This window comes from Oncorhynchus mykiss, chromosome 4, assembly GCF_057628025.1.
Source record: "Oncorhynchus mykiss isolate SJ-2025 chromosome 4, ASM5762802v1, whole genome shotgun sequence".
NCBI classification, from domain to species: domain Eukaryota; kingdom Metazoa; phylum Chordata; class Actinopteri; order Salmoniformes; family Salmonidae; genus Oncorhynchus; species Oncorhynchus mykiss.
In genome coordinates, this window is record NC_143025.1 from 24,689,217 (window position 1) to 24,714,685 (window position 25,469).

The window sequence follows — 25,469 nt, forward strand, 5'->3', positions numbered from 1 at the left end:
TCCCAAAAATGACCGTACGTACATATCCCAACCAGAAGCACTGGATTACAGAAAACATACGCACTGAGCTGAAGGCAAGAGCTTAAACTTTCAAGGAGCGGAACACAAACCTGGACGCTTATAAGAAATTCCACCACGACCTTCGACTAGCCATCAAACAAGCATAGCATCAATAAAGGACTAAGATCGAATCCTACTATGCCAGCTCTAACGCTCGTCGGATGTGGCAGGGCTTGCAAACTATCACAATGTGAAACCAAGCCGAGAGCTGCCCAGTGACGAGGGCCTACCAGACGAGCTAAACGCCCTCTATGCTCGTTTCTAGGCAGGCCACACTGAAGCATGCATGAGCGCACCAGCTGTTCCGAACAACTGTGCGATCTCACTCTCTGCAGCCAATGCGAGTAAGACCTTTAAATAGGTTAACACACCAACAGTCCCTCCAAGGCTGTTGCACCCCAAAATAAAAACAGATTTTTGTATTGAAAATCATACCTTGGTATACCCTATTAAACGATAGATCGCCCAAGAGTACCTTGGATGTGTTGTGGCCAAAGCAACATTACTGTTTCAAGTGCGAGTGCAGCTATTCGCATGCCATAAATGTCATAATGTATAGACAAACAAAATAAGGATAACAATTCAAACTATACAGGAGCTTCTCATCCAAACCATATTGCTAATAGTGTTGCACAGTTTCTTAATTAATGCAATAATTCACAAATGTCTGGATATTTTGAAAGCCTTTCATAAAAATGCTGTCTTCTGGTATTAAGGTAATTCTTACAGAGACATGTGGTGCCTTTACCTTGTACCACTCAGAGGTATGTGGGGATGGCCACCTAATCATACCCAGCATACAATTGGCTCATTCATCCCCTCTCCCCTGTAACTATTCCCCAGGTCATTGCTGAAACATAAGGTGATGGCAGTGCATGAATGCCGCAACACTGGGACTCAGGACCTCTTCACGGAATTTTGCCATCAATAAAATGCAATTGTGTTCGTTGTCCGAAGCTTACAGCCTGCCCATACCATAACCCACCATGGTTAACTCTGTTCACAACGTTGACATCAGCAAACCGCACGACGCCATACATCTGCCCGGTACAGTTAACCAGGAATCATCCGTGAAGAGCACACTTCTCCAGCGTACCAGTGGCCATTGAAGATGGACATTTGCCCACTGAAATCTGCTACAACACCAAAATGCAGTCAGGTCAAGACTCTGAGGACGACAAGCATGCAAATGAGCTTCCCTGAGATGGTTTCTGACAGTTTGTGCAGAAATTATTTGGCTGTGCGAACCCACAGTTGAATCAGTTGTCCAGGTGGCTGGACTAAGATGATCCCGCAGGTGAAGAAGCTGGAAGTGGAGGTCCTGGGCTGGCACGGTTACATATGGTCTGCGGTTGTGAGGCCGGTTGGTCGTACGGTCAAATTCTATAAAAGGACGTTGGCGGTTGCTTATGGTAGCGAAAGTAACATTAAATTAAATTGTGTTATGTGACAAAACTGCACATTTTAGAGTGGCCTTTTATTGTAACCAGCACAAGGTGCACGTGTGAAATGACCATGCTGTTTCATCAGTTTCTTGATATGCCACACTTGTCAGGTCGATGGATTATCTTGTCATATGAGAAATGCTCACTAACAGGGATGTAAACAGATTTGTGCACAACAATGAGAAATAATATTTTTGTGCGTATGGAACATTTCTAGGATCTTTTATTTCAGCTCAGGAAACATGGGACCAACTTTTTACATGCTGCGTTTATATTTTTGTTATGTGTAGGTGGCGTCGCCAAAGTAGTGTAAAGAGGCTCTAAATCAGCTCACTATCTCCGCACAAATTGTTCATGTTTCCTTGGACTGTTAGGTTCACGTCTTTACATCAGTCATGCGTGAGATCTTGAGAGACTGCTGCCACCCCACCCCAGTGAGCAGCCAACAAGCTCTCCAGGTGTGCTTTAGTCAATCACGTGGAATAGGAACCGGACGCTACTCACACAAAACAGACACTTTCTGTGCAGACGTGTTGAATGGAAAATGGTATTTCTCCGGATATTCTCTTGTTTTGATTACACAGAGCTTATGAAAAAGTCGGATGACTGCACGATAACCTTCACTGGTAATGTGTTGAATAATGAGTTCAATTCCATTATTGATCAGTACAGCACCATATGATGCATTAAAATAGACGAGATGTGGTACGAAAGTGGGCAGTCAAAACATAGAATCAAAAGCAAAACAGATTACAAAATGAAAGATGTAGTTTCAGAGTACATTTATTCATAAATAAGTTCAATATTTGCTGTGTATGAGGTTCAGTGTCCATGTGGTATTTCAAAGACATTTCCCATGGGTGACAATTGGCATGTTTTCAGCAGATCTGGCTTTATGCATAATAATTAATAACTAAACTAAGAGGACTGTGATAATACAGAGGCAACCTAAGTGGCTCATTTTACGCTATGAGGCCCTAGAAATTAGGATACCTTCTTAATAGTTAGTCACTGCGACTCGTGCCCATCATCAGTGACTCAGGATTAACCTAAGAGTTTCAAGTGTTAATGTCACAGTGAAATGCCTTTCTTGCAAGCTCCAAACCCAACAGAGCTTACAGAGCAATAATCATTATCAATGTAGCACAAAAAATATATAACATTAGGCAGAACAAAAACATACGAGAAATAAAAATAAGAACACGAGAAGTGAGACACTATTATACAGGGTTAGATCTAATACCATATTTACAATGTGCAGGCATACTGGTGCAGAGATGAGTGCGTGAGAACTTGGGGAAAACAGCTCCAGATGTTGCTTGCCTTTAATCTGCAATAAAAAGGCTCAGCTGGGCGCAAAAAGCAAGAAGCAAAGGGAGAAAGGGTACAGAAAGAGGGAAGGAATATCCTTAAAGGAAATAAAAAAGGAGTGAGGTCAGTGTCTGAGCCTCACCCCCGGTTTTTCGTAAACGCCTCCTACCAGGGGGTGGGCTTAGCCCTGAAGTTTAGTGGAAGGAAAATCTAGGGCCTGCCGCGGAGCAAGAGGCTGCTGCTGTGCCCCAATCAAACCTCCATCTGGCTACCGGCCGGGCCCTCTCTCCTCCTCCATCCTCCCCACAGCAGACATCACACCTGGGCCGCAACCTCATTCTCCCCCTTGGCTAGGGGAGGAGGAGAGCAAGGCCAGGGAGAGGCCAGCCTGGCTTTGGGGTCAAGAGTGGAAGGCTTGAGTGTAGTTGGGTAATGCTAAGCACAAGGAGTCACATACTGGAACAGCCACAGCCTAGGTGGAAAGAAGGAGTTGGAATCTGCTGTGAATCGGAAACTAACTGTTGTGAAGTTACGGAGGAGAGATAAAGTTGTTGTCACGTTGATAAGACAACTCCCTCAGCCTTGGGTAAATAGATATGGTCTCCCAGGCAACGCAGACTTCATGTGAGCTTCATTTCGAACTGACCCTCCATTGAGGCAGATTAGTGAAGATTGCCCAATTGGGGCCTCATACTGCAAACACAAGTGCTTTTGTTAGCACACATCCCCCTTCCCGATGAAGAGGGGCTTGAGTTAAAGAGAAGGTGGTGCGGAGTTGGCGACTGGGGGCTGAATATTATCCACTTCTCAGATTCTCTAATATTCAGTCTGTTCTACAGTAGTGGATTCCTGAGATGTGATGAGGGCATATACTTAGACATACCTGGCTTTGTTAGCTTCTTTAGTGACATCCCAGGCCCATGTGATGAAGTTCTGGCTCAGATAGGACACTATGGAGTCTGCACACATCATCTGGGAGCAGAAGACGTTGCCGAGCACACTCTCGTCGTTGTGGAGGTAGATTGCCAGCAGTTTTCTCTGTGGAAACGGACAGCAGAGGTATTTCATTAGAGGTGTGAGGATTTAGAAGCCAATGAGTTAATGACCAGCCAGACCCTGAAACAGGGGCTTCACCCAACACAGCACTGGAAAGGGGAGACAAGTGTCCTTGCACAGAGTCTGGTTATATTATCATTGAAGGGAGAGGTTTTATACAGCTTTCGCACGTCGTTCGACAGGAGACCGCGAGTAAAGAGACTGCTTTCACAGACAAGGCCAAACCAGTCAAACGCAAAACACACAAAATCAAATGAACAGGGAGTAAATAAAACTTCCTTTGAGGCGGCCAATGAGAAAACAAAAACAGACAAAATCACTTTATTTTACACCAAATGCCATTGGCCTTCTCAGGTTAACAGCAGGAGCGGACAATATTGACAATGCTCTAAATCCATGGATAGACACCATATGAGCCACAGATTCTCAAGACTCACTGACAACTCATTAAAAAACAAACACAGCCACAAACAAAAGGTTCTCTTGGATGATGTAGGAAATAAAGCCCTCTAAATTACAGAACACTCACTCAAATTTCTTTCTAACCCCCTATGTTCCTTACAACACTCGAAGGAGCTCATTTCTCAGGAGCTGCTCTATATACCAAAAGCAAAATCCACACAGGCAGAAAAGTGAGGGAAAGTAAAAAGAAAGTTGTGCTATATTGTGGCCTGTGTAGAAAAGGAGTGGGAGAGCACTGCTGTGTTTGCTCAGCGATTAGAGGTTTAGAATAAGCTCCCTGGTTCCTAGCGGGAAGGAGCTTGGGGCTAATTCAGTGGCCCAATTGAACGCCCTGAAAAGATTAAACACTCATGCTGAGAAGACAAGCAAATGGAGCCTTGAGGAGAGTTTTTTTTTTTCTTCTCACAAAAGACGAAATGAGACACGCACACACTCATTATCTTATACATACGTGCACGTAGGCGCATGGACATGCACACACACTCGTCCCTCTGCAACTTATAGAAAGTGCTATGTCTCCGGAGGACATTTTCACAAACCGTAGGTTCAAAAACATACATTCTGTAAAGAAAAGGGACAAGCCCTCTTCTCTAATAACACCCAATCACAAAGTTCATTGTTTTACTTAAAACGGTCTTCTCTAACTGTTCCCCATCTTCTTTCACGTTTCATCTTTTGTAGTGCATTTCTAAGCAGGGACAAATCGCCTGTAAAACTAAATTACTAGGTTCAACCCGAGCTAGAAAGTGACCCAAAAGCTGCTAGTGTGAATCATCCCACCTGTTCACCATACAGACAAGGGGAAGAGGAGGAGAGTGAAGAAGCTTGAGAAAACCGATCTGTTCTGTGAATCAGACTGTAGTGATTTTCACACAGCACCCTGTCAGTGTTCACTCTTGTCTGTTCCTCTTCTAGTGTAGACAAGAGCCATGTGAACCAGGTAGCCGTTGGCCAGGAGCTGGCAACCAGAATGGGCTCAGCTCACATACGGCTGCTTTTTTGTGTCCGGCCTGGACCATATGATTATCTGCAACATGAGTAGGAATTCTCCCACACAGGTGCTCCACTGGGGGCTGAATAGAGTGACAACTGGCAGATGAAGACCAGTCTGAGAACAAAATGTAGAACCTAACTCATCTTTAACCACGTCACACAGACACGGATTGTTAGGAGAATGCAACATGACACCAGTGAGAAAACACCCATTTGTTTTGTTTTACAAATGAGTTTCTGTAGTATGGGTCATTAGAGGATAAGGTAAAAATACACCTGCCTGATAACTGTGGCCCCTGATAAACACACTACCATATCTCATTTGTGACAGCCAGCCAGTTTATGTACTTGTGTTGTGGGAGGACATTTTTAATTATATCCCGTGTTGGGGAGTGGAGGAAACGGGTGAAAGTGATCATCCACAGCAGCCTCAAGAAAAGCAAACACTTCAAAATGAAGACCTCAAATTACTGCTCCCCTGACCCCACAGACTGAAAACACACATTCAGATCAACGCTTTAACAGATGGTAGGTACATAATTGAACCGATTGAAAACACATGATTTTGTATTAATAGCTATATTTAGTCTAACCACTTCTGAATTCATGTTTTTTTTTTTTAGGCGCAATAACAGGGTCAAAAATGAAGTGAATACAAAGCAATAGCATTCAATTGTAGAATTGCATTAAAATAATAGTCTTTACACAGTTGAAACTAATAGTCTAAATATTCAGCTGGGCTTCAGTTCACCTGACTGGAACTGTTCTAGTAGAAACAAATGAAAATATTAAAAGCCACTAAAAAATGATCACTTTCACCAGAGCAGGGAGGGATGAATGAAAATATGTTTATCCATTTCCCTACCTGGTATCGATTTCTCCTCTTTCCCCCTCATTGCTCTTTTGCTAAATTACGGGGGATTTAAGAGGATACTTGAGTGTGATAAAACCCTCACCCCGGCACTGCTATGAATTTTGATGCGTGTCTTTGTGCGAGTGAGAGCAGGGTTACTCCGATTAACCACACCGTTAAGGGGATTTAAGAAGAGCCTTGGCAGTGATGGGTGGCCTGTCTGAAGAGCCTTACTGCTGATCCCCTGGAGGGCTCAGCAGCCCAAAGCATTTTCATTAAGGCTGGATTGAGGCGCATCTCCCCCTCCAGAAACACTTCATCAAATGTAGTGTTTTACTTAGTGATTAGCCCGTCAGCCTTTGAGACTGAGCAAAATCTCTCCACGGCCCCCCTTCTCCTGAAATGTGCACCGTTCCAATATCCACTTAATGAACAACTAGTTGCAATGACAAGAAGGGAGCGATTTAGACCAATTTTGTCAAGAGGACGGTGGTGGTGGTTGGGGAGGTATAGTTGACACCCAATGGTCACATCATTGGGAGTCAAATGCGTGTGCGTTTCTCCAGTCTCATCTCCTCCAGGCCTACAGGCAGAGCTGGGGGTCAGCTGCATGTGTCCCTTCATATTGGTTTATTTTCATTGACACAATGTACAGTCTCCGGCTAGACCACAGAGAGGATATCCACAGCGAGGGGGCCATATTGCACTGGCTTAGCAAAGAGGATATCAGCTGGGAGACAGGCAAGACGCCAACCAAGCCTCTGCCTCATGGTCTAAAACCCCCCAAACATCTTGCTGTGTTCTCCCATTCTAATAAGACAGTAATCCACACAAGCTGTCAGTTGATACAACCCTCGTTAAAAGGACAAAGCAGAAAAATGAAGAAAAATTGTGGGCTAAAAATAAAGTGGCAGCTGTCGTGAAACAAATTTTATGAGCTTTATGAGAGGAATCAAATGGTGGCTCTTTTTGAACAAACACTCCAACTTTTTATTTCAAAAACCATCCAAGTATTTCAAAAAATAAATAAACATTGACAACGGTCGTATAGTATCATGTCCTGTAAACCTGTAAATCATACTACCGAGACAGGCTCCTGTATTGTTACTTACATCTCTGGCTTTGCCATAGAAGGCCTCTTGAGATGCAGCCTCCAAAGTCCCAATGAAGAACACTGGATGACATTCTCCATACCTGCAGCAAACACAAAAAGGAGATAGATCAATAAGCAAGAATGCATGAACTTCCACATCTTTTGAGAAGCACTGACCCCTTTTGATGCTAACGATAAAACAATACTAAAAACCTACCTTGTGGTAAATTCAGCAGTAAAGTGCATTAAGGCATCAACTTCATTTTCAGTGTTCTCTGGCACTGCAGAGAGTAAAAAGCATTAGCTTAATAACAGAACGATAAACAATAAATCAAGCTTTTTGAATCGAGTGGCAGCATCACACTCAGTGAGGTACGTACTCAAGGGGGCTTTCCGACTGCCTGTAGAAGTCCCCATTCCGAACATCTCTGATTCGTCCACTCCAAATTCAGATGCATCCTCAAAGTCATCCCCTTCGCTGTCACTTACCATGTGAACATCTGCGCACTGTATAAACACATTCACTTCAGTATTGTTGACCTATCAAAACACAATAGAAAATGTAAAAGAAGGCCAAATAAACTGTGTGTGTGTGTGTGTGTGTGTGTGTGTGTGTGTGTGTGTGTCTCTCTCGCTCTACCTCTTCTGTTGGCTCCCGGGTGTTGGCTGGTGAGGACCTTCGACACACACCGAGGTGATGGCAGGGGTAGCTGATTCCAGAGGCAGCTAGTGTCATCTGGGGATAGAAATCACTGAGATCAGTAAAAAATATTTACAATAAAAAATCTGAATGAACTTAATCTATTCATTCCAATTTTAACCTTTAAAATACACTGAGCAAAAATAAAACACAACATGTAAAGCATAAAAAATAAAAAAAATACCATAAATATTCCATGCACACAAAAACCTTTTCTCTTAAACTTTTCGCACACATTTGTTTACATCCCTGTTAGTGAACATTTCTCCTTTGCCAAGATGATCCATCCACCTGACATAAAGAAGATGATCACTACACAGCATGATCATTACACAGGTGCACCTTGTGCTGGGGACAACAGAATGCCCTATAAAATGTGCAATTCTGTAACAAAATGCCACAGATTTCACAAGTTGAGGTTACAATTTGCCTGATTTCCTTATATGAACAGAAATTAAGTAAAATCTTTGAAATTGTTGCATGTTGCATTTATACAATACATGACCAAAAGTATGTGGACACCTGCTCATCAAACGTCTCATTACAAAATCACGACCTGCTATAACAGCCTTCAGGTATCTGTTAAGGCTTTCCACTAGATGTTGGAACTTTGCTGTAGGGACATGCTTACATTCAGCCACTAGCGCATTAGTGAGGTTGGATATTGATGTTGGGCGATTAGGACTGGCTTGCAGTTGGCGTTCCAATTAATCCACAAGGTTTTCGATGGGGTTGAGGACAGGGCTCTGTGAAGGCCAGTCAACCATGTAAACCTTTAACTAGGCAAGTCAGTTAAGAACAAATTCTTATTTACAATGACGGCCTACCGGAGAACAGTGGGTTAACTGCCTTGTTCAGGGGAAAAAGGGCAGATTTTTTACCTTGTCAGCTCGGGGTTCGATCCAGCAACTTTTCGGTTACTGGCCCAACGCTCTAACCACTAGGCTACCTGCCGCCCCCAAAAGGCATTCCCATACCCGGAGTCGAACCCAGAATCATGTAGAAAGTCATTGTATGCTGTAGCATTAAGATTTCCCTTCACTGGAAATAAGGGGCCTAGCCTGAACCACAAAAAACAGCCACAGACCATTATTCCTCCTCCGCCAAACTTTAAAGTTAGTACTATGTATTCGGGCAGGTAGCGTTCTTCTGGCATCCGCCAAACACAGATTGATCCATTAGAATGCCAGATGGTGAAGCGTGATTCATCACTCCAGAGAACGCGTTTCCACTGCTCCAGAGTCCAATGGTGGCAAGCTTTACACCACTCCAGCCAATGCTTGGCACTGCACATGGTGATCTTGTGTGCGGCTGCTCGGCCATACAAATCCATTTTCCGAAGCTCCTGACGAACAGTTATTGTACTGATGTTGCTTCCAGAGGCAGTTTGGAACTTGGTAGTGAGATTTTACAAACTGACTTGTTGGAAAGGTGGCATCCTATAACGGTGCCACGATTAAAGTCACTGAGCTCTTCAATAAGGCCATTTTACTGCAAATGTTTGTCTATGGAGATTGCATGGCAGTGCGCTCAATTTTATACACCTGTCAGCAACGGGTGTGGCTGAAATAGCAGAATCCACTAAGGGGTGTCCACATACTTTATTTTATTTCAGTATAAATATACAGTGGGGTCCGAAATGACTGACACCGTTGATAAAGAGGAGCAAAAATGGCTGTATAAAATAAACAATTTAAAAATACTGAGACAATGCATATAGTATGGGTAACCGTTTGATTAGCTGTTCAGGAATCTTATGGCTTGGGGGTAGAAGCCTCTTGGATCTAGACTTGGCGCTCCGGTACCACTTGCAGTGAGGTAGCAGAGAGAACAGTCTGACTAGGGTGGCTGAAGTCTTTGACAATTGTTAGGGCCTTCCTCGGACACTGCCTGGTATAGAGGTCCTGGATGGCAGTGATGTACTGGGCCGTACGCACAACCCTTGGTAGTGCCTTGCAGTTGGAGGCCAAGCAGTTGCCATACCAGGCAGTGATGCAACCAGTCAGGATGCTCTCGCTGGTGCAGCTGAAGAACCTTTTGAGGATCTGAGGACCCATGCAAAATCTTTTCAGTCTCCTGAAGGGCTTTGTAGTGCCCTCTTCACGACTGTTTTAGTGTGTTGGACCATGATAGTTTGTTGGTGATGTGGACACCAAGGAACTTGAAGCTTGACAGCTCCGTCGATGTGAATGGGGATGTACTCGGTGCTCCATTTTTCCTGTGGTCCACAATCATCTAGGGAGAGGTCGTAATCCAGGCACCACAAGGCCAGGTCTCTGACCTCCTCCCTACCGGCTCTCACATCATTGTCATGATCAGGCCTACCAGATGTGTTTGTTACCTACCCTTACCACCTGGGGGCAGCCCATCAGGAAGTCCAGGATCCAGCTGCAGAGGGAGGTGTTTAGTCCCAGGGTCCTTAGCTTAGTGATAAGCTTTGCGGGCACCATGGTGTTGAACGCTGCACTGAAGTCAATGAATAGTATTCTCACGGAGGTGTTTCTTTTGTCCAGGTGGGAAAAGGCAGAGTGGAGTGCAAAATAGATTGTGTCATCTGTGGCTCTGTTGGGGCGCTATGCAAATTAGAGTGGGTCTAGGGTTTCTGGGATAATGGTGTCTTGAGCCATGACCAGCCTCAAAGCACTTCATGACTACCAACCTGAGTGCTACGTGGTAGTTATTTAGGCAGGTTACCTTCGCTTTCTTGTGCACAGGGACTACGGTGGTCTGCTTGAAACATGTTGGCATTGCAGACTCAGACAGGGAGAGGTTGAAAATGTCAGTGACGACACCTGCCAGTTGGTCAGCGCATGCTCGGAGTACACGTCCTGGTAATCCGTCTGGCCCCGAGGACTGGCAAATGTTGACCTGTTTAAAAGGTCTTACAACGGCTGCGGAGAGCGTGATCACACAGTCGTCTGGAACAGCTGGTGATCTCATGCATGCTTCACTGTTGCTTACCTTGAAGCGAACATAGAAGTAATTTAGCTTGTCTGGTAGGCTTGATTCACTGGACAGATCGCGGCTGTGCTTCCCTTTGTAGTCTAATAATTTGCAAGCCCTGCCATATCGGACAAGCGCCGGAGCCGGTATAGTATGATTCAACCTTATATTATATACAGTAATTCTTTGGTCATCCTTATCAAGGGTGTCAAATTCGGACCCCACTGAAAGGAGGAGTCAAGGGAGAAATAGATCCAAGTTCAGCATTCACAGATAAATCATTTAGATTTTCTGATATGATTAGAAGAAAGCAAAGTTTATCCAGCCTGTTATGGGGAATATATATTCATGGTTTATGGACAACCTAACTATAGACCCTGTAAATGTCACCTACCACAGAGGTGGGACTCATTAAAGACGGTCTATACGGCTAGACCAAGGGATAGGGTAGAGGCTAAGGAGAGTGATGGTACCCCAGTACCCATGTGTTGTCCCGATCTAAGAATTTTGACTTCGATACCTAAACCAGGTTTAGTATCACGATATGAGATAACAAAATGATACCACGGCCACAAAAATAATATTAGCCAAAGTCACAGAATGGCACTTGATCCAGACAGATCTTGAGTTCAATATCATCAAGATTTTGCATCAAGATGCATTATTAATGAATCAATTATACAGTAAATTGACAGTTAGCTAATCTAAAAACATAACAGTAATAATGTATTTAAATGGTAAATCTCTACTGATAAACTGGGTAAATCAAGATGTAGCAGAGGCCTAATAATATAGGTGAATGTATATTCAATAGGAGTGTGTGCATGCATTGAGTTATTGAGCTTGTTTTGGCTGATTTCATTGGGCTACATTTGGGACTTTTTTTATTGTATTGATCAACAACATTTGCATAGAAGAAGCCATCTCTCCCTTCATAAAAATGTGTGCAGTCTAAGACCTATGACATCATTCACACACAGTCAGTTCGAGGCTAGAGCAAAGATTATCTTGACAGAGATGAGGCGGGGAGAGGAAATTAATAAATCACTTTTTTGGTGACAATAAGCAACATTTAGTGTTTTGGTTTGCATATCACAAACAATAATTAATGTTATGTACCAGGCCAAAAAAAAATAATCCTCACGTGTGGAAATTGTAAAAACGCCTCCGCTCAACTGTAGCCTACGACACATGGCAAACGTTGATGGCTTTATTATAAAGGGGCTTCTTCTTCAACAGTAAATTTACCACGCATCGAAATGCGTCTTGGTGCACATATTTGTTTACAGAAAATGATGGTGTGCCAGAAAGGGGGGCATGAGACCTATTAAGAAAACAAATCCCCGGGGCCTATGATTTCTTAATACGGCACTGATTGTAAAGTTTCTAGACGGTAACGGACATTGTTTTGTGAACAGTAATTAACAATTTAAACAATTCTACATGCCATGTTGCATTATTTAAGTGTGTTAACTTCTATGCAGCCGACTCCCAGTGCAGTGGTTTCTCAGGACAGGATAGAGCTAGCAGTAAGTGGAGCAGGCACGGTGCGTTATAATAAGGGGAATTTGGCTGCGCTGATTGACTTGATCCTCTCTCAAAATCAGTAGACGACGTGACACACATGACAGAAGTACCAAAAGTAACAAATTGGAATACTGAATCGTTTTTCGTGTTCAAGTATCAAAAAGGTACAAACGTTTCAGTATACTGTGCAACACTAGCAGCCATCTTTTTACCTCAGTGTTGCTCACTAACCTGCCCTCCGAGAAAGGGATGATCACAGCCATAAATCAATACGGCATGTGTTAAAAGGCTTTCATTATTTCATTTTTAAGTATGACAGTCTAAAACAGAAGTGAGCGCATGTAAGGCCGATCTGAATCTGACCACAACGAAAAACCATCACTGACAATATCAAAGATCATGAATAAAAGCATTGTCACAAACAATCGCTACTCAGCAATACTGTGTTTTAATCTGTTCATAATCAACATTAGCAAACCAAGTCATCACTCATGGACTGTAGTTCATTAATACTGTAAAAATGTATTGACCTACTCGTTCACCGCTTGAGAAACGCGTGGCATTAACTGGAGGTTTAAACAGAATGCTGTGATTGACACACTGACAGATAAAAGGGAGAGTCCCTGGCAGTCAACAGCAGGGGGTGGAAATCTTTGCTATTGTCAGGTGCTATAGCCAACAAAGACCAGCTGGGAATTGTTGAATCAGGAGCCAATTCCATGCAACAGCAATTGAGTTTCAAAAGCAGAGTGACTGCTGGAGATTTCCACATCTCTTTTAAAGTGATTCAGCCAGAAAAATAGCGTAACCACTCGTCCTCGGTCACCACATGCTTTTCTGGCTTATAAAAACAACATGCCCAAATATCAGAGAGAGCCATCAGTCATTTGAGAATTTACTGTTAATTACTTCTGGCGCTAGAAATAAGGTTCCCTCTTGACCATTGTACTTCAAATTCCCACTAGCTAAACAGCTAAGCAAAAAACACCAGAAACACAGTATTCCTTTGACAAATAAATCATGAGCAATATCCTGCCGTGGTCCATACCCATTTCCCTGCTGTGCAGCACAGGGCCAGGGGAAGAAGCAGAAAAGCCGTGTAGAAGAAGCAGCCGAAGTCATTCATCTTCTAGTCATGGCCTTCCTATGTGGCCTTGTGAGTTCCACGGCCCACACATAATGACATGGCAGATAGTGTTCGTCTTTCACAACTAATTAAAAGCTAAATGTACATTACAGAAGAGGCCTAGGCTGAGACAACTAAAGAGCACTGGAACACCTAGGTAGAAAACTTAGCATAATTACCTTACATTGTTCATATAACAAAAATCTACCCACACTAATTCTTTAGCGGGTTAAATATCCTTGTATAATCAAATAAAACGTTCTGTCACATGCTTCCTAAACTACAGGTGTAGACTTACACTGAAACGCTTACTTACGGGTCCTTTTCCAACAATAACGAGTTAAAGATTATTATGATATATATTTTTTAATACAAACAGTGACACGAGGAATAAATATACAGTAAATAACTAATAACAATAACAAGTAAGAATAACAAGCTATTTACAGGGAGTACCAGTACTGAGTCGATGTGCAGGGGTACAAGGTAATGGAGGTGCCAGGGTAAGTACAATTTTATTTTATTAAAATCACATGATTTGTAAACAAGTGTACACTAACAGTGACATGCTTACTTAGAGGCCTTTCCCAACAATGCAGAAAAAAAGTAATTAGAGAAATAGAAAAGTAATAACAGTCTATACACATAAGTAATAAGTACACAATGCTTAACTATAACTTTGCTACATACATAGGGTACCAGTACCGAGTCGATGTGCAGGGATACGAGGTAATTGAGGGAAATATGCACATATAACTAGGAATAAAGTGACTAGGCAACAGGATAGATAAACAGTAGCAGCAGCATATGTGAGTTATTGTAAAAAGGTCAATGCAGATTGTCAGGTGGCTAACTATTTCGCAGTCTTTTGGCTTGGGCGTAGAAGCTGTTCAGGGTCCTGTTGGTTCAGGGTCCTGCGGTAGCAGAGAGAACAGTCTATGGCCTGGGTGGCTGGAGTCTGAAAATGTGTGCCTGGTATGGAGGTTCTGGATGGCAGGGAGCTAGGCCCCAGTTGCCGTATCAGGCGGAGAGGCAAGAAGCTGTTTTCGGTCATAGGAAATGGTGTAGACATTATGTAGCCATGTTGATTTTATTAATTTATAAAAAGGAATTGGATGGACATATTCTAGACTGTAAATTGAGTTAGGTTGACACACGTTGTTGGTTTGAAATAGCACATTTCCAAACAGTGGACCATAGAAAGCAAAGTGCTGTTAAAGAAAATGATTGACACAGGGGTTTGAGAGGCTGACCCATTGAGCAGGACAGCGACGACGGCTTTGAGATGTGAAGGAATGCCATGCTCTTTTTCTCTAGCCTCGACAATCGAGTGGCAATCAAACGTGAGAATTTAACAGCGGCCGAGTGGACCCCCTTGACAATAAGAGGCTTTCCTCTTCCGAGGCCCTAATATGTGTAGAAATAAAGTTGATCACTTCCCCAGTCAATGGGGGACCTTGAGGGGAGGGATGACATGTGTGCCCAAAAAAAGGAATAAAAGTTGAGCGCTCACCCAAGCCAAGCTTTGACCCTGTGCCTTCCACTGATGCTTTGGGACAAGTGCAGCTCCACAGCTCTGTGACGGAACGCCGCAAGGCATAGGGGAGAGGTTAACCCCCCCACACTGACCTTCTCTTCCATCCTTACACAATGAACAAGCTCCTCTTTTTTGGATTCTTTTAATTAACACTTGCATTGAAGCTTCTAAGCATTGGGGAGCGATGCAGGGAAATAATTCTCTCAGCCCCCCTCGCTGGCTCTCTTTCTTTCCCTCTCTCCCTCTTTCTCTTATTCTCTTTCTGTTTCTTTTTTTCAGGCAGTGTTTGGATTAGGTCTCTGGCTGTGAGTGAGATAATTACCACTGACAGCTGCACTGACGGCACCCAGAGACCCAATAGCACCTTGTTCAACAACTCTTTGATGAAGGGGGACAACAGAGCCTGAGAAAGAGAAAATAAAGACGGAGGAGAAGAGAAGAAAAGAATAAAGAAGCCCCACCCTAAACACCTGTTGGTCCCTTTTCAGGTTCCTCCTTGCTGCTGCAGATATGTCACTCCTGATTAGGATCAGGGGTCTTGCACCAAGTGTGTGAGGTTCACACAGGCAACTCTGATCACCGGCTTCTCCACAGAGAGTCACAGTGGGAAAGGAATGCCGGTCTGCTGCTGGATCAACAGCGGGGTGTTTTACCACCATGTAGCCCTGGCACAATTATCGTATAACCGACAATCATGGACAATAACCGTGAACTCAAATAAATCGTCAAACTACTAAATAATTCAATTTTAGGAGAAGGTGCATTTCAAGCTCAAAAAAAAGAAAGAAAAAGGCAACTGTGGCCATTTGCCACATTACTCCAAATTCCATTATTGTCACATGCCTACCACTATGCTCACAGACTAGGGGATCCAAGAAGTGGCCAAGATAATGAGGAACACTTTGGATGATTTTTTTATTTTTATGTATTAGAGCAATCAATGCAGGGGTGAAAGTAAATTATATGTCTTCCCGGCACGGGACCGGTGTGTGTGCTCGCACATGCACCAAAGTAAATGTGGGCCTTATCATAGAAATACATATAGAATCACTATTAATTCCATAGGATCTGTGTGGGCCAGGTCGTAAAGATTTTACATTGAACTTTTACAACTTATTACCTTTTATTGTGGCAAACACAACCAGTCATGTTCTCTTCCAAATGTGAAATAATCACTTCAAAAGGGCTCCTTTACTAAGCTACCCGTGCACATTTCATCCTCTAAAACAGTGGTGAATAGAAGACATCTGTTACACAAAACACCAAAAAGTGTAATGACATTTGGCAAATGTCATTAGGCCAGAAAGTATGCGTATACTGCTGTCCGCGAGCGTGTTGTCGGCCACCCATCTCTGCCTTCGCAAAATGTGGAGCATAGGCTATACCACCTGTTTTCAAGTCCATTCGCTCATTTTTCATGCCTCTGACATACACTAATGAGAAATAATTGTGTAATAGCCTACAGTTTTTGACATTTTGTTTGAATTATTGTGATAGTCGTACCGGTAAAACATGAGCCTAACCCCCCACTATCTATTTTGCTGGGACACGGTACCAGACCGCCTTACTTTTAGCCCTGACTCAAAGTAGCATTAGCAAATGTATTTGGTCATTAGAGGGCGATGGATAGAGACCGCCTACACAGTCTCTCCTCCAAAGAGCTCATGTCCCCCTCACAAAGTCTAGGCCCACTGAATGTCACCTAAAGACAGCAATCACAGGGGGCTCTCTCTCAGCTTATCACTGAGCCCTGTCGCTACGGCAACCAGCAGGCCCCAATAAGCCTGCACGGGCCTGTCAACTAGAGAATCCATTAAAAGCCGGGAGACTCGGCGACGGGCGCGGAGCCCTCTGAGAGTGGCTGCATTAATACATTAGCAAACACCATGAAACACTGGATAAATGTCAGCAATTATGGCAGCAGAGAAAACAAGAGAGTCTAATAAGGATGTCCCACTGTCTGTCAATCACTCCCAAAGGTGCAGGATCGCCCTGTCAATCAGAACGGCCAGAGCGCCTAACGCCTGGCTCGGCTTGATTTCTCAGAGATGTGAAGGAAGGAAATTGTAATAAGAAGGTCTCACAACAGACCAATCATCTTTCACACCAAGGGAGTCAACGGCCCTTTACCTCAAGGAACAACTGTTTCCTCATAAATGTGCCTTTATTGGTTTTTCATCCCAGCCAATCCCAAACATCTTTTGATTTGAGCATCAGCTTCATCATAATGTAAGGCACCATGGATATAGGCTTATACTGCAAATGAGCATCACCCTCTCATTTCTGTGGCCAGGTTGCTTGCATTTCCCTTTACTCTCTGTGATTATATTTCACTTCCTTTCCATTTGAAATATCAAGTTACCTCACTGAATCACATTGCCAACCAAAACAAGAGGTTTCTTCCTGCTCGGATTTCATTTTTATGTAGGCTAACCTTTTGTGGCGCTACACACAATGAAGGCACAGTACCAGGGATGTGAAGTACAGAAATAAATAACTCATTTCTCCAAAAGTAAGCTCCTACCCGGTTTGCTTTCATGTACAAAAAAAAGAAAAGCAACCCAACAATCTTAGAACATTTCAATTTGAGCGTAAAGCACAATTATAAAACAGAAGTAGGTCAAATAAGTCAATCAATTAGCTGCTAAATCTATAATTAGACCATTCAAAGCCTATATTTTCAACATTCACAAGGATCTAAATGAAAGTGACTCTTGGCAATTGGTTGCCAAAAGGCTGTGTGGGTTGGAGTGGCTGGCAGAGGTGGCGCCCAGCGGAGCTTGTGAAATGATCTTTAACTCCAGAGAGCTGCTCCAGCAGTGTACAGTACATGACTATGCCATCACCAATATAACGCCTGTAATCTAACAAATATGTAGATGTCGTTTATCTGTGACTGAATTTTTTCCCTCCACATTCACTTGAACGTAGACACTCACGCAATAATTTCTGATATTGCAACGGGTCTTGGGTCTTTAATTATAAAACTGCCGGGTGGTAATAAAACCTCTTGGTTTGAACAATATTGATCTACAAATTGAATAAACGTAAAATTATTACACGTTAAAAGGGAATTCTGCCCCCCCCCCCCCCACACACACACAAAACAATAAGTGAAAGCATACGCTGAGAATAATGAAAGCAGAGCTGAGGAGTAGTCATTGATTCTGACTCCTTGAAAATGTAATTTGAAGCCATGTTTATTGGTACAAATCCCCAGAGATGAGGCGGGGTTAATGAGATCTGCAATGAAACAGCCAGGCTGGCATGCAAGGGCTTTTCTGTGTAATGCTCAGAGAGACAGTTCAATAAGGGTCTGGAGAGGGCCATTATTGCAATCAAGGCTTTTAATATCTCTTCCCAGGAAACATGGGAGCAGAGAGCCACCTTAGCCAGGCTATGGCAAGGCACATGCCTATGACATACACCCACTTTCTATTAATCCCCAAGCTACCTTAGCACTTTGGTCAAATCCAGGCTCATTGATAAGCAGCCTCACTCATATTCTGGGAAGTGAGAGATGGTGGAACCCAAACGGCTGTGAAGTGACATTGTACACTTTACTGTGGTTTCTGATTGGACTTGATTTCTCAGCAAGAGTTATTAGTGCCCGTCGAATGAAAGAGATGGATAACAATTAAAATATACAGTGTACAAAACATTCTCTTTCATTGAAATAGTCTAAACAGGTGAATCCAGGTAAAACTTGTGATCCCGTATTGATGTCACTTGTTAATTCCACTTCAAAATCAGTGTGGGTGAAGGGGAGGAGACAGGTTAAAGAAGGATTTTAAGCCTTGAGACATGGATTGTGTATGCGTGTCATTGGGTGAATAGGCAAGACAATATTTAAGTGCCTTTAAACAGGGGTATGGTAGTAGGTGCCAGACGGCGTTTCGTGCTCAACAGTGTCCCGCGTCTCAAGAATGGTCCACAACACACCTGTGGGAAGCATTGGAGTCAACATGGGCCAGCATCCCTGTGGAACGCTTTCGACACCTTGTCGAGTCCATACCCCAACAAATTCAGGCTGTTCTGAGGTCAAAAAGGGGGTGCAACTCAATATTAGGTAGGTGTTCCTAATGTTTTCTACAACGTCATTTGAGAGGTTGCCTTTGGCCACTGCGTTTAGCTTTAAGACACACAAAGAGCAAACAATTTGGAACAAAAAGGAAGTAGAACCTTTTGTCTCAGCCTTACAGGAAAATACATGGTTGCAATGTAGGCCTATTTGCTTTCACAAGAGAGCAACCAAGCAGGTCCTAAAAGCTTCACCAGAAAATAAAAAACAGTCAGTTATTTTTCATTCAATATGTCAAATATAATTTGAGTGTAGATGGGAAAAGAGTGGGTTCCCATCTGAACCAAAAAACACTTACAGAACAGGTTACTGAACTCTGTACTACTATATCTAAAACAGAAATGTTATTATATATTTTAATCATGCAAACCCAGTTTGGTGTAGTGAAGATGCCATAAAATACTGAAATAAGAACTTATACTTCAAAAAGCAAAGATTACATTTAAGGCACCAACAAAATGTGTGCACAACAGCACAGTTGCATATCCATCCAAACAATTAGCAAGGGAACATATAGGCCTAAGCTGTCAAATAAAATCACGAGGGGGGGGGGGGGTTGGGGTTCCTCAGGTCTTCGTGTGAGGACCGCTTCTGAGCACTTTGACTAAGTTCAGCTGAATGGCTGGGAACCATGACCCCGGGCAGGAGAGGTCAGTGACACTCAATGATGTGAGCTTTAATGTCTACAGACAGAAGGACATGGGGGACAGTCTTTGACAACTTAATTAGTTTCAACATCTGGGCAGATGGTTTCAGCATTGAAAACATTGAACAGTTTCTCTCAATTGGGATTCACTACATATTGTAAAATAATAGGCTTTTGCCTAGCCTTCATGGAAAAAACTAACAGGGCCTTGAACCTTTAAATCATGACAGCTCAGCAGATAAAGACCTACATGTCAAATGGGCCTGTTGGAAGACCATCTTTGACGAGATATATTGTGAAATGAAAACATGGGAACACATTTTCCTCATGCATTTCAAGACTGTCGACAAAATTGTCGTTCCCAAGAGACATGGTGTGTATTTCTTCCTTACTGAATCAGATGCCGAAGCAGGCCAGCCCTCCCATTGTTGGTGTCGCACTGGGATGTTTATCAGGTCTGAAACATTCCGCTTTACCTGAAAAAAATGACAATGGCAAATAATTATGAAAATCATTTCAGGTTTATCAAACGTGAAGCAAACAAATTTTAAACAGCAAATATCAGTAAGTAAGCTGTACCAGACTATAAAAACAGTAAAATAGACAAAAATAGACAAAACATCAGTGTGTGCTGTCGGCATAGCTTTCACAGTTCCTTCCACACCTTCACAGGAGACCGAGAGATAGCCACACACTTTAGCATCACAGGGAATAACAAAGATGGCGGGAGGGCACAATGGACAGAGAAAGAGCCCCCATGTTATCTGCATTCTGCGGATGCCTCGCTTAATTCCCAGGAACAACAGAACCACGCTCTGAAATTAACAGTATTTCTCTTCTCCCATTCATGCGCGGTGTATTTGCATTTAATAACATTCCATGCTTTTAAACAGTTAGCAGCGTCCCCGAGCGACACGCTCAACCGTCCCTGGCCTGTTGGTTTAAAGCCCAACGCCAGCCTGATGTGCAGTGGCCAAGGGTGATCAAAGCAGGCGTCGTCTGAGCGTGTTGGTCGCTGGATTCTAGCGCATTACGCCTGCAGAATGCACTACCCTGCGGGGGCAGATACTGATGTTGAGCAAACTGGCCATTGTGGTGGAAAGCTCCCTCCACACACAGCCAAATCCTCCCTCTAACACTCAGAGGGAGATGTATCTTTGGTGAGACGGAAGGCTCGTGCCCATAGACGTGGAAACTCCAAGAATGTTACAAAAACAGAGGATGCCAAGCAAAGCATGCAGCGCTCACACTGGTCTATGGGGAGTGTGTGAACTCAAGTTCAATTTGAGCCTCGATTACATTTTCAGACCAATCTGCTAATATCAAGTCGATCTAAAGCAAATTGCTAGTTAATAAGGTATAAGACAGAGCCCCAACATCTACTACCATTTCAGAAATGATTGAGGAGCAAACATCCCTCAGTAGAGTGCTTTTCCATATTTATTTTTCTTAATTTTTTCAACTGCAGACAAGTGTTTTTGTTGGGGTTGTCAACTGGTAAGAACCATCCTGAACCTGCATTGGTAAAAGTTTATACATAAGAACTGACATGGGATCATGATATTCAAAACTCATTCTCTCTTCTCTGAAGCAGGACGCAAGTCGAAAACACATGCAGTGGGGTCAGGCTAGGTGGCCAGTGTTATTATAGAGTGTAATATCCATGTTTGACCAGAGGGCTACAGGGATTTCTCCTCCGAGTGCTGACCGTCAGGCAGGCGTAAACACTAGCGCCCAGCCTGTAATGAAGCGTCTTCAGTCAGAGCTTAAAGCAGCCTCAGAGAAACAACAAACTAATGCCCATACAGAGGTCCTGATGACTGCAAGCAGGCCATGGCACCTTAACCAGACCTACTCTATCAGGCCAGCCCAATCTCATACTCCTATACACTCAGTGTACAAAACATTAAGAACACATGCTCTTTCCATGACAGACTGACCAGGTGATGTTAGATCCACTTCATCATCAGTATAGATGAAGGCGAGGAGAACGGTTAAAGAAGGATTTTTAAGCCTTGAGACAATGGATTGTGTATGTGTGCCATTCAGTGGGTGAATGGGCAAGACAAGATTTGTGTCTTTGAACAGGGTATGGTAATAGGTGCCAGGCGCACCGGTTTGTACCAAGAACTCAAAGCCGCTGGGTTTTTCAACACGCAACCGTTTCTTGTGTGTATCAAGAATGCCAACTTGACACAACTGTGGGAAGCACTGGAGTCAACATGGACCAACATTCCTGTGGAACACTTGACACCTTGTAGAGTCCCATGCCCCGATGAACTGAGGCTGTTCTGAGGGCAAAAGGGTGCAACTCAATATTTGGAAGGAGTTCCTAATGTTTTATACACTGAAAATGTTAACTCCAATATTTCACAATCTCACAATTTTCTGACTTGAGCATAGTAGACAGAACTTCAAGGAGACAAAGAAAACAAGAACCTATAATGTTATGATTAGCAAGCAACTGAAATTTGACATGTAAACAAAGTAATGTTTCAACAAAACTACTATGAGTAAAATATAAGGGGAGTTGGGAAATTACTGAATGAGTGATTAGGCTCATCCTGTTTGCTTATAACGACCATATTGGCTAATTCTGTCTGAAGCTGCCCTAAAATCAATATAAGACCAGGATAACTTTCGTTATTTACTATTATTTTTATTTATATAAATTGTGCTCCAAAGGATTAACCGATACTCTAAAATCTGTGGTCACCTTCATTCTTAGTCAATCACCAAACATTTCTGTAGGAATGCCAACGATAAAGGCCCTCCTTTTTTGTGTTGCGCTGTTGTCGGGCAGGTGCACTTGATTCAGAAGCCCTGCGCAACATGTAAGCAAAGTGTTCACATTTTTAACTATTTCATGTCTGAAAACACAAACTCCGCCTACACGGCCGGGAGATCTGTGGCTAAATCTAGTATGCCTACTGCGCTGGCCAAACCATGTCACCACCATTGACTCCCTCAGACATTTCTGAGGGGTTGCCCAAACATAAAACTTGCTTCTCTCTACTTCCCCTCACACTGCAGCCACAATTTAATGAGTAGCCAAATGTATCCATAGCTAGGGCATCAAATTAACGTTTGGGTCCACCAGCCACTGTCGCAGGTAGATTTTTAAAAAAGAAAATGGAAACAAATCTACCAGCCATTCAGTTTTTTTACCAGCCAAAATATGATTGGCCCGCTATTTTATTTTTTTTGTGACCGGAGTCGTTTACCCAAATATCACAGATGAGATAAAACTTTCTTTAAATCCACTGCCTCTAACTTCTTATGGCTGGGGGACAGTATTGAGTAACTTGGATGAATAAGGTGCCCAGAGTAAACTGCCTGCTACTCAGGCCCAGAAGCGAAGATATGCATATTATTAGTCGATTTGGATAGAAAACACTATGAAGTTTTTAAAACTGTTTGAATGATGTCTGAGTATAACAGAACTCATATGGCAGGCAAAAAAACAGAGAAAAAAATCCAACAGGAAGTGGGAAATCTGAGGTTTCCAAGTCTTTGCCTATCCAATATAGAGTGTAACATTGTCCGATTGCAATTCCTAAGGCTTCCACTAGATGTCAACAGAACCTTGTTTCAGGCTTCTACTGTGAAGGGGGAGCGAATAAGAGCTGTTTGAGTCAGGTGTCTGGCAGAATGCCATTAACTCTGTTCCTTTCTAAAGGAAAATAAATTGTCCGGTTGGAATATTATTGAAGATTTATGATAAAACATCCTAAAGATTGAATGTATACATCGTTTGACATGTTTCTACGAACTGTAATGGAACTGTCGTCTGAACTAAGTGCCTGCGACCTTGTTAATTTGGATTTGTGAACTTAACGCGCAAACAAAAAGGAGGTATTTGGACATAAATGGACTTTATCGAACAAAACAAACATTTATTGTGGAACTGGGATTCATAGGAGTGCATTCAGATGAAGATCAAAGGTAAGTGAATATTTATAATGCTATTTCTGATTTCTGTTGACTCCACAACATGGCGGGTATCTGTATGGCTTGTTTTGGTCTCTGAGCGCTGTACTCAGATTATTGCATGGTGTGCTTTTTCCATAAAGCTTTTTTGAAATCTGACACAGTGGTTGCATTAAGGAGAAGTATATCTTTAATTCCATGTATAACGCTTGTATTTTCATCAACATTTATGATGAGTATTTCTGTAAATTGATGTGGCGCTCTGCGAAAATCACCAGATGTTTTGGAAGCAAAACATTGCTGAACATAACGTGCCAATGTAAACTGAGGTTTTTGGATATAAATATGAACTTTATCACACAAAACATACATGTATTGTGTAACATGAAGTCCTATGAGTGTCATCTGATGAAGATCAAAGGTTAGTGATTCATTTTCTCTATATTTCTGCTTTTTGTGACTCCTCTCTTTGGCTGGAAAAATGGCTGTGTTTTTCTGTGACTAGGCGCTGACCTAACATAATCGCATGGTATGCTTTCGTCGTAGAGCCTTTTTGAACACTGTGGTGGGATTAACAACAAGTTTATCTTTAAAATGGTGTATAATACTTGTATGTTTGAGGAATTTTAATTATGAGATTTCTGTTTGAATTCAGCGCCCTGCACTTTCACTGGCTGTTGTCAAATCGATCCCGTTAACGGGACTTCAGCCGTAAGAAGGGCGGGGGGTTACCGTGGTTGTGCCACTTGAGTAGTGATGGGCATTCCGGCTCTTTCAGTGAGCCGGCTCAACTCACCAAAAAGAGACAGCTCTTTTGGCTCCCAAACGGCTCTTTAAAAAAATATATGTTTTGTATATTTTCATGTCAAACAGTTTGCCTGATTGGTATTAAAACAATTCTAATTAAATTATCAATTTAAAAATGTATTGGTTTATGAAAAAGGTTACAAAACATTTGCATTTAAAGTATCATTTTTTAATGTATATAAACAAAGTGCTTATAAATGTAACCATTCAAAACTAATACAATCTGAACAGCATAATATAATATTGCACCATATGAAAGAAAAATCATTTGCAAAACTGCAGCATCCCACTTAAAACATTAAACTGGTCCCGCTTCTCTCTTCTTTATTGCCATGTTATAACCAGCAGCATACAGCAATTATTTGTCCTTTTTTCGAGAAGACCCTCTCAGAGGGAACGGATGTGGCCACTATGCAGTCACCCTGTCATGACTTTAGTAAGCCGCGGGTAGACCGAGGCCTTGTTCTTCCACCAGCTCAGAGGATCTGCAGATCCTATTTGGAGGAGCCAAATAGGATCGGACATCCATTATGGCATCTGCTGAGGGATTCCTTCATGCTGCAACCCCAGTTGCTCTCTCGTCAAACAGCAGACGTTTGTGGCACTACTGCTGGTGCTTTTGCTCCATCTGATCCCTCTTCTTCCTGTTGCCCTGGTGCCTGAGCCAGCTGGGACTGTCCCTCCCTGCTGCTGAGGTTATTCTTTGAAGAGCCTCAATCGCTCTGGCATCACTGCAGGCTAACTTCTTAAACCTGGGGTCAAGTGCAACAGTTTCTGATAGCACATGATTATATTCCCTTCTGTGGAACTTTCTGTCCATTGATGAACATAGGGTGTCCATCAACTCGGTCACGTCCTGTGGTTACATTTGCTTCTCTCCGGCGACTGGCTGTGATTCG

General features: G+C 42.8%; 1 protein-coding gene across 4 annotated transcripts in view; it reads right to left on the minus strand.

Moving 5' to 3' along the window:
• The window catches only part of LOC110521562 (FAS-associated factor 1), an 88,712-nt gene that overhangs the window by 30,034 nt on the left and 33,209 nt on the right, over positions 1-25,469 (minus strand). For 2 of the 4 annotated variants that reach the window (XM_021599186.3, XM_090231560.1), the window contains 6 exons: positions 20,226-20,309; positions 7,914-8,009; positions 7,654-7,780; positions 7,491-7,554; positions 7,293-7,374; positions 3,700-3,854 (listed from right to left, as the gene is read on the minus strand). In XM_021599186.3, coding sequence (XP_021454861.3) covers positions 3,700-3,854; positions 7,293-7,374; positions 7,491-7,554; positions 7,654-7,780; positions 7,914-8,009; positions 20,226-20,309 — 608 coding nt within the window. Of the gene's footprint in view, positions 1-3,699; positions 3,855-7,292; positions 7,375-7,490; positions 7,555-7,653; positions 7,814-7,913; positions 8,010-20,225; positions 20,310-25,469 lie in introns of all 4 variants that reach the window. The other 2 variants (XM_021599185.3, XM_021599187.3) reach the window with 1 other exon arrangement.